Source organism: Grus americana, chromosome 4, assembly GCF_028858705.1.
Source record: "Grus americana isolate bGruAme1 chromosome 4, bGruAme1.mat, whole genome shotgun sequence".
Lineage (NCBI taxonomy): Eukaryota > Metazoa > Chordata > Aves > Gruiformes > Gruidae > Grus > Grus americana.
The window spans coordinates 69,382,976-69,399,010 of NC_072855.1; the positions used below are offsets into that span (position 1 = coordinate 69,382,976).

The window sequence follows — 16,035 nt, forward strand, 5'->3', positions numbered from 1 at the left end:
CAGCAGCTACTCCACATTGGCTGTATATTTTATTTTTTTTTTACTCTTAAATCATGGACAGTGTTGGCAAATCCATAAAAAGTATGTCTTGTCTTAAAAGTTCACCCCTGCTGTGTATACCGAGAAATTCTTTGCAGACTCTTCTTTTGTGGATTACCTCCTGGTCTCTTAAGGGTTTCTTCCTCTATATTACTATAGGCAGTCTGACAAGGCATTCTTGTACCTTTCTGACTTTGTTATCTTTGAATTGGAGATAGTTTAAGATCCCCAGCCAATTTTCCAAATGTTTCTCGGTTATTGGGGAAACATTTTGGGAATTTGGGGTTTTCTCTTCAACCTGTTTGCACAGTGCAAACACAGCCTTCTTAAGTTGTATGTATAATAGTCTGATACCATTGTACAGAGGGAGAGATCACTTTTGAAGATTTAGTCCTTGAGTGGGAGTAGGATTCATAAATGTGCGTTCCTTTTTTTGTGAAGGTCAGATAAGCCACCAGCGTTTGGTAGGAGTTCAGAATACAGAAGTAGTTCTGTCTTTGTTTCAGCATTTTTTCCCACTTGGAATTTAAGTTTTTGTGCACTGTATCCATTATTTTAGTATGTGAATGCAGTCCATATAGTGAATATGAATTAGAATGCAAATGTTCTATGCGTATTTTGAAAACTCTTTCCGTGTAGCTTTTATTAGCACCTGTGCTTTGTGTGGAATTGCAGCTGCTGTGGCATGGAGGTAGTAGCAACAAGTAGCTAAACAATTTTTAGGGGTTTTGTTTGTTTGTATGGAGAAGGGCTGGAAAAAAGTTGTAGCTTTTTTGAGTGTGTTGCCAAAACCATAACTAAACAAGCACCCATTACTAGGACGCAGAAAGCTATCAGTGCTGGTAGTATTTAAAGGGCTGTATGGGAACTTGTCAGACCTTGCCATTTTAGCACATGGGTTTTTGACACAGTGGTCAACAAAAGGTGGGAAAGGAAGGAAGAAAGAAAGGGACATAGAGTGTCCAGGCCACTCCCAGCTTGGTAGGCACCGTAATAAGTGGAATTTATGATTATTTGTTTTTCATGGAAATACTGGAATTTTACACCAGTTGTTTTAACAGCTGTGGTCTGCCCATTGAGGGCCAAGGCAGGTGAAGGAAGCCAGTGGATTGTTCTTGGTAGGTAAGACTGGTTAAAAGCAAGGTATTGAGGGACCTAGCTGATCCTGAGGGTTCAGAATAAATAAATCTGCTGAAATGGTCAACAGGGTACATTGTCTGCAATAACGATAGCATTTGGGATGACCCTGTGGAAGTCCGATAGATGATAACGATACAGCGCTCATGACAGAGCTGAAGAGTATCTGGTCAAAAGCAAAGAAACAACAAAAAGGAGAACCTTCTGTGGGTTTTGGGTTTGGGTTTTTTGGTTTCTTGTTTTGTTTGTTTTTTCCCTTAATTGCCCTTTCCGTAGTGACTTAATGCTGAAATTTGCTCAGATATAATCTAAAAAGTTATCCACTCATGAATGTGGTATAAAATTTGGCCTGGTTGCTCTGTGGGAAACCAGATGATGTGTCCTTGAAGTCGACTGGAGATACTGTATGCAAGATTTTTCACTGTGGTGGGAGTGGTCTGAATTTATATACGCAAGAGAGGATGTAAATATAACTGTCACTTTTTTGTGATCTACCTTCTGCTGACTTGTACTCCCTCATTATTGACTCTTGAAGTCATTTGTCTTAAATTATAGAATGACAACTGACTTTCAAATTGGTGAAACTATGGGCTTGATGACACGAGAGGGCTTCGCTATGTAACTTAAACAGTCGTCAGACAATGAGAAGCATTGGTTCTCTGGCGTTGCCCTCAAATCTAGGTTTGCTGTGAAACTAACCAGTCAGCAAACTGATGACAGTTAAGTGTAATGCCCCTGTCTCCATCTGCAAACATGGCAAAGTTCGAAGAACTTTAGTTGGAGCCACACAGTAACACGGTTGTGTTGGCATGGCTGAAGGAAGAGATAGAGTGCTTTCCCGTGGGTGAATGGGGATGAGGGGAGAAGGCTGGGGACAGACCTCTTCAGGCAGCACTGTGGCTGGGTGCTATGACTGTGAAAATGTGGCTGAAGGCTGATGGCCACCCTCAAAGTGGCTGCCAGGGTCTCCGTGTTACCTGTCTTCTATCACTTACTACCATCCTGTGGACGGAGGTTACCATCACCAGAACAAAGTCCAGAAGACCAGATCTTTTAGGTGTTTTGACGCGTTTCAGTCTAAAAACAAATCCTTTATACAGCCTTGAGGGTGGGTGAAAGTAAGTCTCAGTAGCTTTACGTTGAAGCAGAAGAGCAGTACTTGCATGATCTGCTCTCCTGGATCCACTCTGAGTACACCAACCCGTTGCAGAAAAAGGAGTATCAGTTGCTTTGGAGGAAGGGGTGAAATATCAGCCCTTTCTGCACTGATTCTCTCCTCTTGGCCTCAATTTATGTAACTTAGTTGAACAGAGAAAGCTCTCATTTAAATACTCGTTTGAACACTGGAGATGGAGACTTTTTTTTGCACTTATTTTAATATTGGATTGTAACAAGTTAGGAGCATGATGATCCTCTTGTTATGTGTTGGGGTAGCGCCTAATTAGTGAGTCCCTAGAAGTCATCTCTGCTAACAAAATGTGTCTTTTAATAGTTTACTTTAGCAATACAGCTTTCTACTAAGCAGTGTGGATCCATTTTTATACTGAATTAAGGCCTGGACTCTTTTAAATTATTGTGTCTGTGTCAGTACCAGTCACATCAGTGCGGCTTTCCTTTGTAAGCCTGTCTTAATTGAAGGGTTGTTTGGGTTTTGTTTTACTTTTTAACAAAAGAAAAATGAGAAAGACTTATAAATTGGATCTTCATAGCTGTTCTGCAAACTCACATTATCTTGCATCACTGCATTAATCTTCCAGGACAAGACAAAAAAAAAAAAGTACTTTTCTACTTTAGAAGTATTTAATGGTTGATGAGCTTTCCCCATAATGAAATTATTTCATGCCTTGCACATAATGCCATGCCTGTATTTTGCTTCTGTGTGACCCTCACTCAAGAGTTTAATTTTCCTTTTGTTCACCAACAGGGGGAAGAAGTCTTTTCTTTCCTCTTACTAGGTTGGTGTGTTTTGGGTTGTTTTTTTTTTTTCAAGGTACCGGATGTTTTTAACCCTCTCTCCTTCACACCTATTCTGCTTCCTGCTTGTCAGCTCCCTTCCCTGGGCAGCCTGGTAGTTTGGCTGTATGAAACACTTCCTTCTCCAGAGGAAGCAGAGAACATGAACCCACATCTCTCCCATCATTTGGGCACTGTGCCCTGTATGACTGCGTTGCTTACATGGATGTAAGGATCTTGATCGTGTCATAAAGTTTATAAATAACTGAAAGGCTCATGGTTTTGTGTTATTAAGTATATCTTGCATTCTGATGCAACAAATAGGTTAAAAAATGTCTCTAACTGCTTTCTGCTATACTGTGGTAACGCTTGCCAAGCTCTTTTATTTGGAAACAATATTGCAAGGAATTAGTGAGACTAATAGTTGACGGCAGAGCAAGGTATTCACTTGGAGCTTACAGAAGAGAGGCTGAGGGTGTGGTACGATTAGCTTGTGACGGCTGTGCTCCTTCTGCGCGTGCACATCTGGGTGTGAAGTGGAGATGAAAGGTTTTTGTAAGATCTCCTTGAATCCCAAAGCAAATAAATTGTTCTTAGTTTGCAAGAACTGTTTTTAGGAGTGAATTATTTTGCGGATAGGGTATTTATGCTTACAGCTGGGACAGTGCAGGTGTGAGAGATTCAGTATGAATTTGTAAGTCCATGCGATGTTGCCAAAGATGATTCAAACGCTTAAGCAGAAGAGAGCAGATGGAAATTTGCTGACTTCTGGTGATAAAAGGAATTGATGAAGTACTATCTTTCTCCCCAGATATTTTTGCAGGAGGGGTTATCATGTAATTTCCACACTGGAAAGGCAGAAAGGAGAGGTTCTGAGCTTGGCTGGCTGATGGAAGCCTTCAATGTCAAATCTAATATAATTTTTCATACTGTGACAGTGTTCTAACTCAGAATACTTTCTGCAGCTTTGCTGGACAACACAATTAGTAGCTCAAATTCGGAGATAAGATTCTACCTTGCTCTCAACCTCTTAATTCGGAGAGTTGAGGAAGAGGTTGCTTGAAAACTTGTTTATACTTAAAATTTAGAAAAGCTTTTGGCCAGTGTATCATCTGCCTGATGACAGGATGGTACATGCTTTAACAGACTTGACACCTTCTGTGCTTGTTAACTCAAGCAGTTAGGATTTTGCATGTCATACTTGGTAAACTTGAGTAGAAAGCATGTGCTTTCTGATACTTGAAATACAGTGTTTATCAAAATGCATGCAATTAGCATAACTGACATGAGTGGTCAGCCTGTCCATCAGCTTTCCATGTTCATTTTGGCTCATGGGGTGGAAACTAGTCTCCTCTGTTCTGCTCTGTCGTTTGGTGTTACACCAAATCTGCTCAGATGCTGCTGAGCTTCTCGTTAGGATCTGCTGTGGGTGTGTTAGCTTCTTCACACTAGTGGATTTCCACTTCAAGAGGACATGCAGATGTCTGGGATTGAACTGCTGGCTGAGTCTCCAGATTGACTCACCAGTCTTTCTGTTGATGCTTTTGTGGGTGCTTAATTGGAAGGTGTCTCATTTCCTGCCTAAAGCTCCTCTTGATCTCCGGTTCTTACATGCAATGCAGTGTTTGCACAGATACAGTGCCTGAGATGTTACTTGGTGTAGCTCTGGTTTCTGCACTGTAATGCTTCTTGGTCAAAGGCTTTCGCTGATGTTACTTCATCTTTTACGCTTTGAGTGGTGTGACCCATCAAGGCCTCTGAGCTGTCATTTGCCATTTTTGCCTTCTGACATAGTGTTATTGCTTGGTACATGGAATTCAAGGATGGCCTGCTATTTGTCCCAAGATCTCTGTTTGTATGAAACCCTGCTGGAAGTGTCACACGGGATCACAATATAGAAAGCAGTAAACGTCTAGGCCTCTTAGTAATTTTCTGCATTATACCAGAGTTTGTATTGCTTACAGGGTTTTTGGTATTACTCTCTGGTCCCACACTGAAAGGTATAGCCAAAGTAGCACTTCTTCGCATCAGTTTCCATATTTCCATCCCTCCACGGTCCAGTTATGTATCCTTGTAAGAACAGGTCATATTTCACAGAGGTTTGGGCCCTTGACTGTTTCAGTAGTTCAGAGTTCTGTAGAATTAAAAAAGGTTCCACAAGGTAGGCCGATATATACTCTCAAATGCTTTTAAAAGTTAATTAAAGCATAAGTATGCTCATGTGATTGTTCTTCTTGTAAATATTTGGTATAGGCAGAATCCATTCAGCTTTCCCTGTTCTTCCCTAACATTTGTGACCTCTACTTTTTTTTTCCTTCATAGTATCACAATGTGTGTGGCTTTTTCCTGTAATAGACAGGAGTTGTTGCTGCCACTGACTTTGCTAAAGTATGGTGATACAAGGTGTAGCATTTGACTGAAATCTTGCTTTTCGTTAGCTCTTTGATCGCTAATCATACTTTTGATGTCAGATTAATGTTGATATTCAGTAATCTATGTTTGCATTTTGCCTTTAAATCTGGTGCTGAGGTGGGCTTAGGTTCTAGAGGACTTCTTCAAAATCTTTCCATCTGTTTTCTTTTCAAAAGAAAGGTTGTAAGTATCTTCTAGGCCCGATTTCTGATTGATCTTTTTTTTTTTTTCCCCCTGAAGTTTCCCGTTAGGGATGTATGAATTCCTGCTACAGCAGCAGTCTTTGTTTCAGCTAGGAAGTTCTTAATGGGTTTTTTTGGTTCTTTCCTCACAGTCCTGTCCTGGGCTTTCCCTCTGTGTTTTCCAGTATTTTGTTAGCCAAAGTTCTTGGGATTTTCTGTTCAGCATAATTTCTTTCCCTGGTAAAGTGCCTCCTCTGATAGCTTAATGAAATCTGATCTATCTGCCGGTATTCAGCTGTGCTTCAGAACTGTTCCTTAGTTCAAGCTGAATTTAGCGTGCACACTTCCGTTCTCCATTTGTACCATGGATTTTGTTACTAGATGCAGTTTACAATTGGTTTTCTTAGTTTAGCGGTGGTGGTTGTTGGTTGTTTTGTTTGTTATTTTTCTTCAATTGCTCATACTTACTTGATTTGTTCTTTAATCTTATATAGTTTATCTGAATCTTTTGTTGATACAGAAGTAGTTGATTAAAGTTTTACTCTTGGATGAAATCTGTTTAATTTGCTTATGCTATTCTGAGAGAATGGGCTATTTAAAAATAATTCGTTTTGAGTGAAATTCAGTGACTTCCCTGCTGTTTTGGTCAATGGTACTTGATCATGCTCTTTCTAAGTGTGGTTGTTTGTTTGTTTGGGCTGTGTGGGTTTTGGTTTTGGTTTTTCGGGTTGCGTTGTTTTGTTTTACAAACTTATGAGTAAATGTTTGTATCATACCTTCAAGGCATTTGTTAATTCCACCTGTAGTCTTCTCACTGTTTCTCCATCATTTCCTATAGTCTGATGTGATTGACATTTATTTTCTTCAGGTGTGTGACAGATATTTGGACAAAAACCCAAACAAATAATTTCCTCTGTGTTGTAAGCCTTCGCATACCTGTAACTGTCTAGCGTGTCGTGTCAGTGCTCATCTCCCTACTCAGCCTTTTCCTGCTTTTGTTGGGTTTTGTTTCAGGTCAAGTCTAGTGAGTTTGTTTCTGGGAACTGATTGTTTGGATGTGTTATTGTGTGAGTTCCTGCACCTGGACATTTCATCATCTGCAAACTGGGCCTCAGTGGAAATAGAGGCGATTCCTTTGCTGTGTGTGTATGTATCTATATGTAGCGATATAGATTGTAATGCACATTTTGGTTTCCTCTCTGTTGAAGACAAAAACAGCAAAGTTTTACAACCCTAAAATATTTTAAATGTGGCTTGGTAGATAACACTGACAAATGTGGTTACATCTTATTAGGATCCTTCAGCTTAGCAGATGAGGTTACAAAAAGTTACAAAGGCTGAAAGTCTAAACCCAGTCAGATTTAGGTTTAAGATACAGATTTTTACAGGTATGGTCATGAGTTGTTTGGACACCTTGACTAGTACTGTGATAGATGTTCAGCTGCTGATCGCTTTTAAATTAAGATATTTGGAAGATAATCTAATTCAATCGCAATTGTTAAACTTGAAGGGGGGGATGAAAGCTTTATCCTTTGTTACTGCTTTATGCTGCAGTAGTCAAGCCAGATCATCCCATTAGACCTTCCTGAGCTTTTTTTTCTTTTAAAGATTAGTGGTTAGGTTTTCAGTCTTCTCTCACTTGTACTCATCAGCCTGAAGACCGAAAAAGCAAATACTGTTTTTGCTGCTTGTCTTGCTAAATGTCAGCAGAGCGACAGTACTTCCTCAAACTCAATTTCCCTGAACGTGTTTGAAAACTTGTCTGCAAAGGAAACAGTGGCTGGGCAAATCAGTGCTCTGTGAAACTGCATTGGTAGAAAGAGCAACGAAGGCAGGTGTTGGGGAAGACTTCACAAATCTTAGGCCTTAATTTCAGAGGAATAATTAGTTTTTCTTGATACCACATTTCATGTCCATATAAACCAATACTATATAAACCACGTAGGAAGACAGTTATCAAATAAGTATTTAGAGGTTGTTTTGCTTTCATTTATATGAATGAACACCTATAAAACAAAACTGTATAACCCTTCATAATGTTCCAAGGGTGGTGTTCACAATGAAGAGGTTATTTTCATACATTGATGAATACTGTTACCAGGATTGGAAGCTTAAGGTTGTAACTATTTTTGAGTGGTGTATAATATTTACTATCCATTTAGGTTCTCCAATGAAATGAAATCAAATAGAATTGACACACACAGACACGCACGCTCCCTTTAAAAGGATTTGTCCATAGTATTACCTACGGAGTTCAGATTGTTGCTCTATGCTGAGTTTTGACAGACAAGTTCTTGGATGACCTCATCCTGTAATACTGAATGAGAGCGCTAATCACATAAACACGTGGACTGCCTTGAGAAAGAATGGAAGAGTAATGATTCATTATAGTTACTAGGAAAAACAATAGCTTGTACTGTACATTTTAGCTATGTGTTGTTATGAGCTATTGTGTTTATAGTCCAGGAAGCAACATTTAAACTATAGGAAGAGTTTGTTCATTCTCCAGGAAATCAACATACAACTGAATGCTCAGGGTGCAAATATGACTTAAGTTGATGCTATTGATTGAGGCTTTCTCAGAAATCAGCTGACATCTACAATCCAAATAGGTCCCTTGGCTGTTTCAGGTTTATGACAGGAGTTCATCATGTGTCCATCTTGTCTTAGTGGAAAGAGAAGGGGTCATCGGCACACTTCGAGTATTGGGAACCCTTTAAGCAGTGTGTGTTTCATTCAGTGTTGGAATGTCACAATGCCTGTTTTGAAAAAGTCTTACTAATGACACATGTGATATTGCAAGTTTTCCTAGTTGCGTTGTCGAGCTCATACACAAATAGGCTGCTGACATCCATGGGACTATTTGAGTGATAGCTCGTGAGCATGACTCCAAGAGTCGCAGTCTGACCTGTATTAAATCTTAGCTCTTTTGGAGGGTGTACTTCTGTATTTCCTACACTTGCTAAAATGATGTATGCTGTTTGTTCAGGCATTTTAAAGATAAAATCTCTTCACAGAAGGTGTCATGAGACACTGTCAGGCTGTAGGTTATATGAGCGCGGAGCTGGGAGAAGGATGTGACAGGGCAGGGCTCTGTTCTCAGGAGCCAAGTGAATAACACATACTTGTCTGGCAAACTGGAGGAGGGCAGGGTGTCCCTGGGCAGCAGTATCAAGCACAACAGTGGCACCAGCTGCAGAGTGACCTCCTTCCAGCTCTAGGCAAGGTTAGATGCAAGTTGCCTGTGACACTGAAGAATGGATGTATCACTGGCGTGTGCTGAAAGCACCTTGTGCCTGAGGACTGCATGATTAAAGCTGCATGGGAAGTGGCACTGATATTGCCCTGAGCTTTTTGATAGTGTTTGCTGTGCAACAAAGCCACGGCTGCTGGTAATTTTTAAGTTCTGAAGTATCGTTATTTATTATCATTCATAAACAGTAAATAAATTGGCTTCAGTGTTTTAATAAGGTGCGCTAGAGGTAATATATAATCCAGGTCTTCGCTCTTGAATATGTAATCCAATTGAGTTTGAGAAGCCTGTGTATTTTAGCAGATGAAACACCACAGACCCACAGACGTAAGATTGCTGTCAGGGGAACTGTAGAAAGGTGATGAAGACTACATGATCTTTGTATGTGTTTTATTTAAATCAAAGCGTGACTTTTTGTGGAAAAGGGTTACTGTTTGTCAGTAAGAAAATCCTTTTGTAATAAGAAAGATTGTTCATGTCTAAGGTGCATGAACTTGGTTTTCCTTTAAAACCACCAGTAATTGGTGTTTTTTCCAAGAAACTTGCAAATTCTCATGAAAGATAAAGAAATAATCACTAGTTATATTTTAAAAGAAAGGAAGAGGGAGAAATATTCCTGCAGCAAAGATCTGTGCCGTGGATATCCAAACAGCTGAGAATATTGTGACTTATTACAAGTATTTGAGTCCATATACTCTAAAGTGTGTGTGTTTTCAGTGGTAGTAACTTACAATATACCAAGTTGATTTTACTGTAGGTGATCCCTTGATTTCATTACCATTTGTGGGCAATTTGCAATCAATCTGAACTGTAGGACATCTGGAATGCTGGTCTCCAAAGAGCAGAGAGTGCAGTGGTGCTTGGAAGCATCTTAACTGGCTGAATCAATTGGCTTAGTTTTCAAATCAAGACCTACCTTTCTGGAAAATACCCTTTGGTCAGATAGAAATCATTTGGCTTAAAGGAGATCTGTGTTATGCAGGAGGTCAGGCTTCATGTAGTCATAATCTCTTCTAGCAAAAAAAAAGTCAGAAAATTTGTTGTTAATGTAAGGATACAGGTACAGTACATCGTAATTTAGTGCATGAATACAGACTACTAATCTATATACTTTGTGCAATGATTATGGGCTCCCCCCTCCAGCTTACAACTAAATGTGAGGCACAGTGATGTAAAATGTAGTATGATTTCTTCCTTCAGCATAAATTACATCATGTAGCTGAACCCCTTTCCAGTAATACCCTCTAGTGCATTGTATGTCCTTCCAGTAATATGATGCAAGAGCAATTGCCCAGGCCCCCTAGCCAGTTGTGGCTTTGTATTCCCTGGTTTCAGACATTACGTTTCACTGCTGTTCCTCTGCTAATACCTATATTTTACAGAAAAGAAAGAAAATACTGAACAATTTTCTGGGCCTTTGCTTTAGAATTCAAGTTTGTAAAAGAGGAAGCTGACTTTATTCGGAAAGCTGTATCAGACAAAATGAAGACATTATCCCTCCCTTTTCCCCTCCTGCCCTCACATTTAGGTATGGTCACTTTAGACGTTTAGCATGTGTGTCTGATGGGACTGTTCCTCTGTATAAGGTTACTTGTGCTTGTGTGCCTTCAGGATGGGGGCTGTCATCGGTTAGCCGGACTCTAATCCCACAAATTTTAACGTGTGCTTTAAACCTTTGCTCGTGAGAACTGCTTGCTTGAACAAGGGCTTGCAGATTTAGTATTCTTACATTGGGAATTCTTTCCCTTATTTCACTATGTAATCAGAAACCTGATGAAATAATGGGGAAAAAAATTGCAATCGGTATAGTCGCGTGATTTGATGCCAGGGTAATTCACTGGCTTTTGGCCAAGGACCAGTCTAATCTAAGGAATATGATTGTTTGTTGCCTGTTCTGTTTCTATAGAAACTTTTGGTTACTTATTTCTTAATCATGTCTCAAAAGGTACGTGCTATATGAAGAATTAATGAACAGTAGTAAAATAATTTTAAAAAAATTATTATGATCACTTCATGTAGAAATTCCTCAGAGAGATTACCAGTTTGAATTGCTGTGATTTCATTCTGGTTGCATCACATGTCTGTATTACAAAAAAACAAAACCAAAAACCCCCCATCCAAATCAAAAAAATCCAACACTGACCTACACTGCAAATTGGAACAGATCCTGAAGGACAGCAGTCAGGGCTAGTTGTATGATTGCAAGAGTAAATATTAATTGGCTTTAATGTATATAAGTACACATAAATTATTTTTTAAATATCACATGTATCATCTATCAAAACGGTTATTATATAAGCAAAATTTTACTGATAAACTGTCTGTTGCAATTATCTTGGTAAGATAGACTTTGAATTTCTGTGGGGTCATCTGAAGTTCTGTGAATTTTCTTCCTTTAACCTCACTGCATGGATATTTCTACAACCTGTTTCCGTTGCTGAAAAGGCAGTGGGCAACTCCCACTTACTGCACCAGTGGAAAGTATTCTTTCTTTTCCTTACCTACCTCCCATCTGTTGTTTCAGTGCTGGCTAGTTGTTTCTGTTGTGGGGTGGGGTTTTTTTATAGCTGTCTCCACATTTCTTGAATACACTGCTCTGTCCTACATTGTGTCTGTTTGGTGGGGCAGGAGGATGTTCCTCTCCTATCTCCAGTACCTCAGGGAGAAGGAGGTAGGATGGGAAGCTCCTCTAAACTTGATGTTGCTGCACTAGTCAATAGGTTTGTTCTGGCTCTCTGGCCTTAGCTGTGTATCCCAGTTTTTACAGCTGCAACGCCCTCCTATAACTAGAGGCAGAATTGGTAGATAGGGCCACCCACACACCAACAGATTTGGAAATATAGCAGGAGGAAAGAAACAAGCATATTTTTAAAGATTACAGGGACTTAACAGTGTAGCTGTACCTCAGAGAAGACTACGTTTGGCCAGCAAACAACTTCATTTAGGTATGACATCATGCCTATTGCATATTTAGTACTGTCAGTAGACATGTGAAGCTGTAAAGCATGAGGAATCTTTGGCGTAAGCCCTACTACATGTTTGCAGCAAACCCGGATGATTAACGCAGTGTAGCGTCTGGCTTGGTCTGCACTCCAGTTGAGCAATACTCTTGAGCTCAGTCGTAGCTGTGAAATGTGCCCACATGTGCTTTCTGGACCAGGGCCATACTGGTTTTGTGAAGCTAGAATGGAGAGTATATGTAACAGAAAAAATGTTTAAAAGAACATTATAACATACTGCAGTCTGCTGAGTTTGAAAGTATCTGGGAGGGCTGGTGGAGGATTCATCAGAGGCAGCTTGTCAGTGTACACCAGTAATCAAAATGCAGGAGAGAAGAGGGTTTAAGATGGCAACAGGAACAACTAAAGCTAGCTAGACTAATGAACAGTGGGATATTTTACATTAACATTTTGTGTTCATATCCTATAATCAGCAGACAGCTCTTTAACACTGCTTGCTAACAAATGACCTGTTGTTGTGTCCATACTTGTTTCTTGTCTATTTCAGAATTCTTGGATTAAAAAATGGTGGTTATTAATGCATCAGGCAGGAAGAGATTACATTTGATCTGGCATGTGAAGATCTGTATAAAACAAAATGCAAATAAAAAACAAAATAGGGGGACACAAAATCACTGATAGGGAGGGTATTTCCAAATATCAGTTTCAGTTCAGATTTAAGAGATCTACTAAGATGGAAAATGGGTAGTGCTTTTATATCTTTGTGATGCATAAAGCAAATCTGAAAGAAGAACAGTGAGGGAAGCAGTCTTCTGTACCAGTTATGACAGTGCAGAATGAGGAACTAATAAAACTATGACAGTAAAAGATTAAAACAGCCACTTGAAAGGAGAAGAGGATTTTAACAGGAGTGTTTTAGAATGATCTTTTGCTACATGCAGTTTATTTCAGCTGTTAAAAACCCCCTAATTTCTACCCCAATAAATTTTGCAGAACAAAAAAATCTTTGAAATTTCATCCATCTGTTTTCAATATGTGAATTTGCTGAGAACTTCAACATGAGAATTTAAATCTGACATCTCTGCAGGGGAGATGAAAATTCTTTGTGGAGTTGAAAAGGGTGAAAAATTACATCTTTTAAAAATAAATAGGGCTTCTTGTGGGAGAGAGTTTGGGTGGGTCAGAGTTTTGTTTTGTATGTAATTTCTTATTAAAATAGGATCTACAATTTATGGAAACACAGTTAGGAATTATTGTTAGCATTTGGTATGCAACTGCTGATGGCCCCTTCAGTAGCAAAGAATTTTCAAAGCTACTTTGGGAAAACAGTATGGCTTTGTCTTTCATCAGTATCCTTTCCATGGAAAAAAAATGCTTGACTGTTAGGCATTTTGATCCTTTCTACCCTAAGGAATCAGACTATTAAGTAGCATAATTATTTTTTCTGGAAGTCTTAGTTTTTCCTAGCTGACATTAGAGTTTTGAACCCTTTTAGGGTATATTGGCCAGGGTTTTTTGTTCGTATTGTGGTGGTGGATTTTTGTTCGTGTCTGTCCATCCCCCCGTCCCCAGGGCTCCAACAGTATATGAAACACAGAAAATAACTAAATAACTTTGTTTTGTAAAACAGCTACCTTCTGCTTTGCTTCAATTTATTTGCCTTTATGCTAGAATCAATGTATATTTAAGAGTCGAAGTCTTGCTGAAACTGAAGATTTTTCCCCATTGAGTCACTTTCCCTCTTTAGAACATGAGGCAAGAAGTGTGGGGATGAATACGAAGGTTTGCATTTTTCTGTGGAGGGTGAAATGGAAGGAGGGGGCTGTGGAGTCCTCTCCTGTGGGACATTGGGTGATCCATCACTGTGTATTCATCAGAATTTCCTGTTCCTTAGGTCTCCTTGTGGGTACTCTTGATGTCGTGTTGGACTCTAGTGCCAGAGTGGCACCATATCGAATCCTTTACCAAGCACCAGACTCGTTGGTCTATTGGACTATCGCCTGTGGTAAGGATAAACATGCCAGCATGTGGATTTTTAGTCTTCCTGGATACTGATAACTAATAGAGCATCCTGCCTGCTGAGCACAGTCAGGACAAATAAATGGGTCAGGATGAAAACCTGCTCTAGTGGTTAAATTAAGGAGCTCCAGAGCTGCTAATATTCCAGACCTTGAATGCCAGCATGTATGTGTTATGCACAGAAATGGCCATGGAGCAGGGACAGAAACCTCTGTTATTTCCTATCCTTCATCTCCCAAAAATGTTCCCAGACAAGCAGTCTAGTATCCATCCCTCCTCCTTACATGATGTCTTCCATGCCCATGGCTCACTCCTACAGCACTTCTAAAGTGCAGCACTCTGGGTAATGGGGTATCTCTAAAGAGTATAGTAGGAGAAATACCTGGGTTATAGCCACCAAATTACCCAGACAGGGCACCTGGCTTCCCTTGAAATGGAAACTGGGAAGGTAGTGCAACTCTAGCTCTCACCTGAGTACTGAATATTTGTGTGGCATTACACCATTTCAGGCACGGAGCACACCATAAGCTGAGCGTACCATTTGGAGGAGGGGAAGGAGTGATTAGTAGCCCACTGTGTGCATTGTAGCTATTTTTCCTTTTATTTCCTGTGAGTCTTGAGGACTCTTATTCCAAAGTGCAGTGGTTTACCTGTTAAATGCTTTTTTTTCCCCCTTCCCTGAAAGTTAGAGATATTGCTTAATTTACCTAAAAGGCCAATGGTGGCACAATGGTGAATGCTTCTAATATGCTAAGATAGGCAACAACTTGCCAGTAGTAGAGTTAAAATAGACCTGTAGATTAAAACATCGCAGCAAAAGTGTTTTTTAATCCTGAGTCAACAAAGCAAAAAGAAAGTTCTAGACTGTGATGATAAATTTGAGAACTGGGGTGTAGGTTTTGGCCTTATTGCGTGATCTGCTGTAGGTGAGACTGGGAGAGTAAGCAGTAAGATAATGGAGACAAAAAGCAATGGAAACAATGAGATGGGTTGTTACAGGTTGAAAATAATCAACCAAAGCTGTTTCATAAGAAGTGGTGAAAAATAATTGATGAACTGCAACAAGAAATAGATAGCTTTAAGAAATAGTTCATGATGATAGTGTGTCTGCACCGCTTGTCACTGCTCTTCAAGAGATGAGCAATTTTTCTGATGACAGTCCAGTTTATATATATATTTATAGCTCATGTATTTCATCATTGCTTCTTACAGCAGTGTAAAAGCCAGAAGAAATAAATTAGTCTTCAGACCACCTCCTGAGTTCCAGAAAGGGCTGGTTGCATCCAGTAGTTTTAAAGAGAAGCAGCAGTGGCAATCACCTGTGGTTCTGAAATATTGGTTACATATGCAGGCTGTTCTGTGACGTGATTTATGTATCCATACCACAACTAGAATTGTGAAATTCCCCTAGAAGTTGCACAGAATGTTGCATTCTGTTGCTTTCATTGGAGTTGTGTAAAACTCCAACGGTATACTGTAGAAAGAATATTTTCCGCCATCATTAATTGCTGAACAACAAGGAGAATGATTGGTATGTATTTAAGATGGTTGCGTTGAGTTCTTCTACAAATCATGGAAACACTTATGTGCAGACATGTGACAATTTGTGCCTGGAGTAAAGCTGAAGAACTTACTAGCAACAGCTTGTTGTAATTTAACCTCTTTCTAATGGCTGCTTCACATGAGCCCCTTCGCTTTGTTGGGTTCTGTAGGCATTAGTTGGCAGGTAGGTACGTTTACTTGCTAGTTCTGAGTAAAATGAGACAAATCTGTGATTTGAACAAAAAGATGACATAGCATTGATGCTATTTCCTACCTGGATTGAGATACTTTTAATCAAGCTTCAGGTACAGATGTTCCTATGTGAACACGTAATGTTTTGTTTATTTACTTCCTTAAAAGTCCTGGTTTTGACATAATTCTCTCAACATCCTTTTTTGGGGGGAACAATTTTTTTGTGAGTGCTTCCTTCAGGATGGACACATTGATCCTGAAGGGCACCAACAACTTTGTTCTGCAAGATGTTAAGAACAGGGTCAAAATGGAAGTTATATTTATTACGATCCATCCCAAGTAAAAT

General features: G+C 39.6%; 1 protein-coding gene across 2 annotated transcripts in view; it reads left to right on the plus strand.

Annotated features, from left to right (window-relative positions):
* TBC1D9 (TBC1 domain family member 9) overlaps positions 1 to 16,035 on the plus strand; it is a 49,598-nt gene that overhangs the window by 1,604 nt on the left and 31,959 nt on the right. For both annotated transcript variants that reach the window (XM_054824640.1, XM_054824641.1), the window contains exon 2: positions 13,831 to 13,941. In XM_054824640.1, the coding sequence (XP_054680615.1) occupies positions 13,831 to 13,941 (111 nt within the window). The remainder of the gene's footprint in view (positions 1 to 13,830; positions 13,942 to 16,035) is intronic.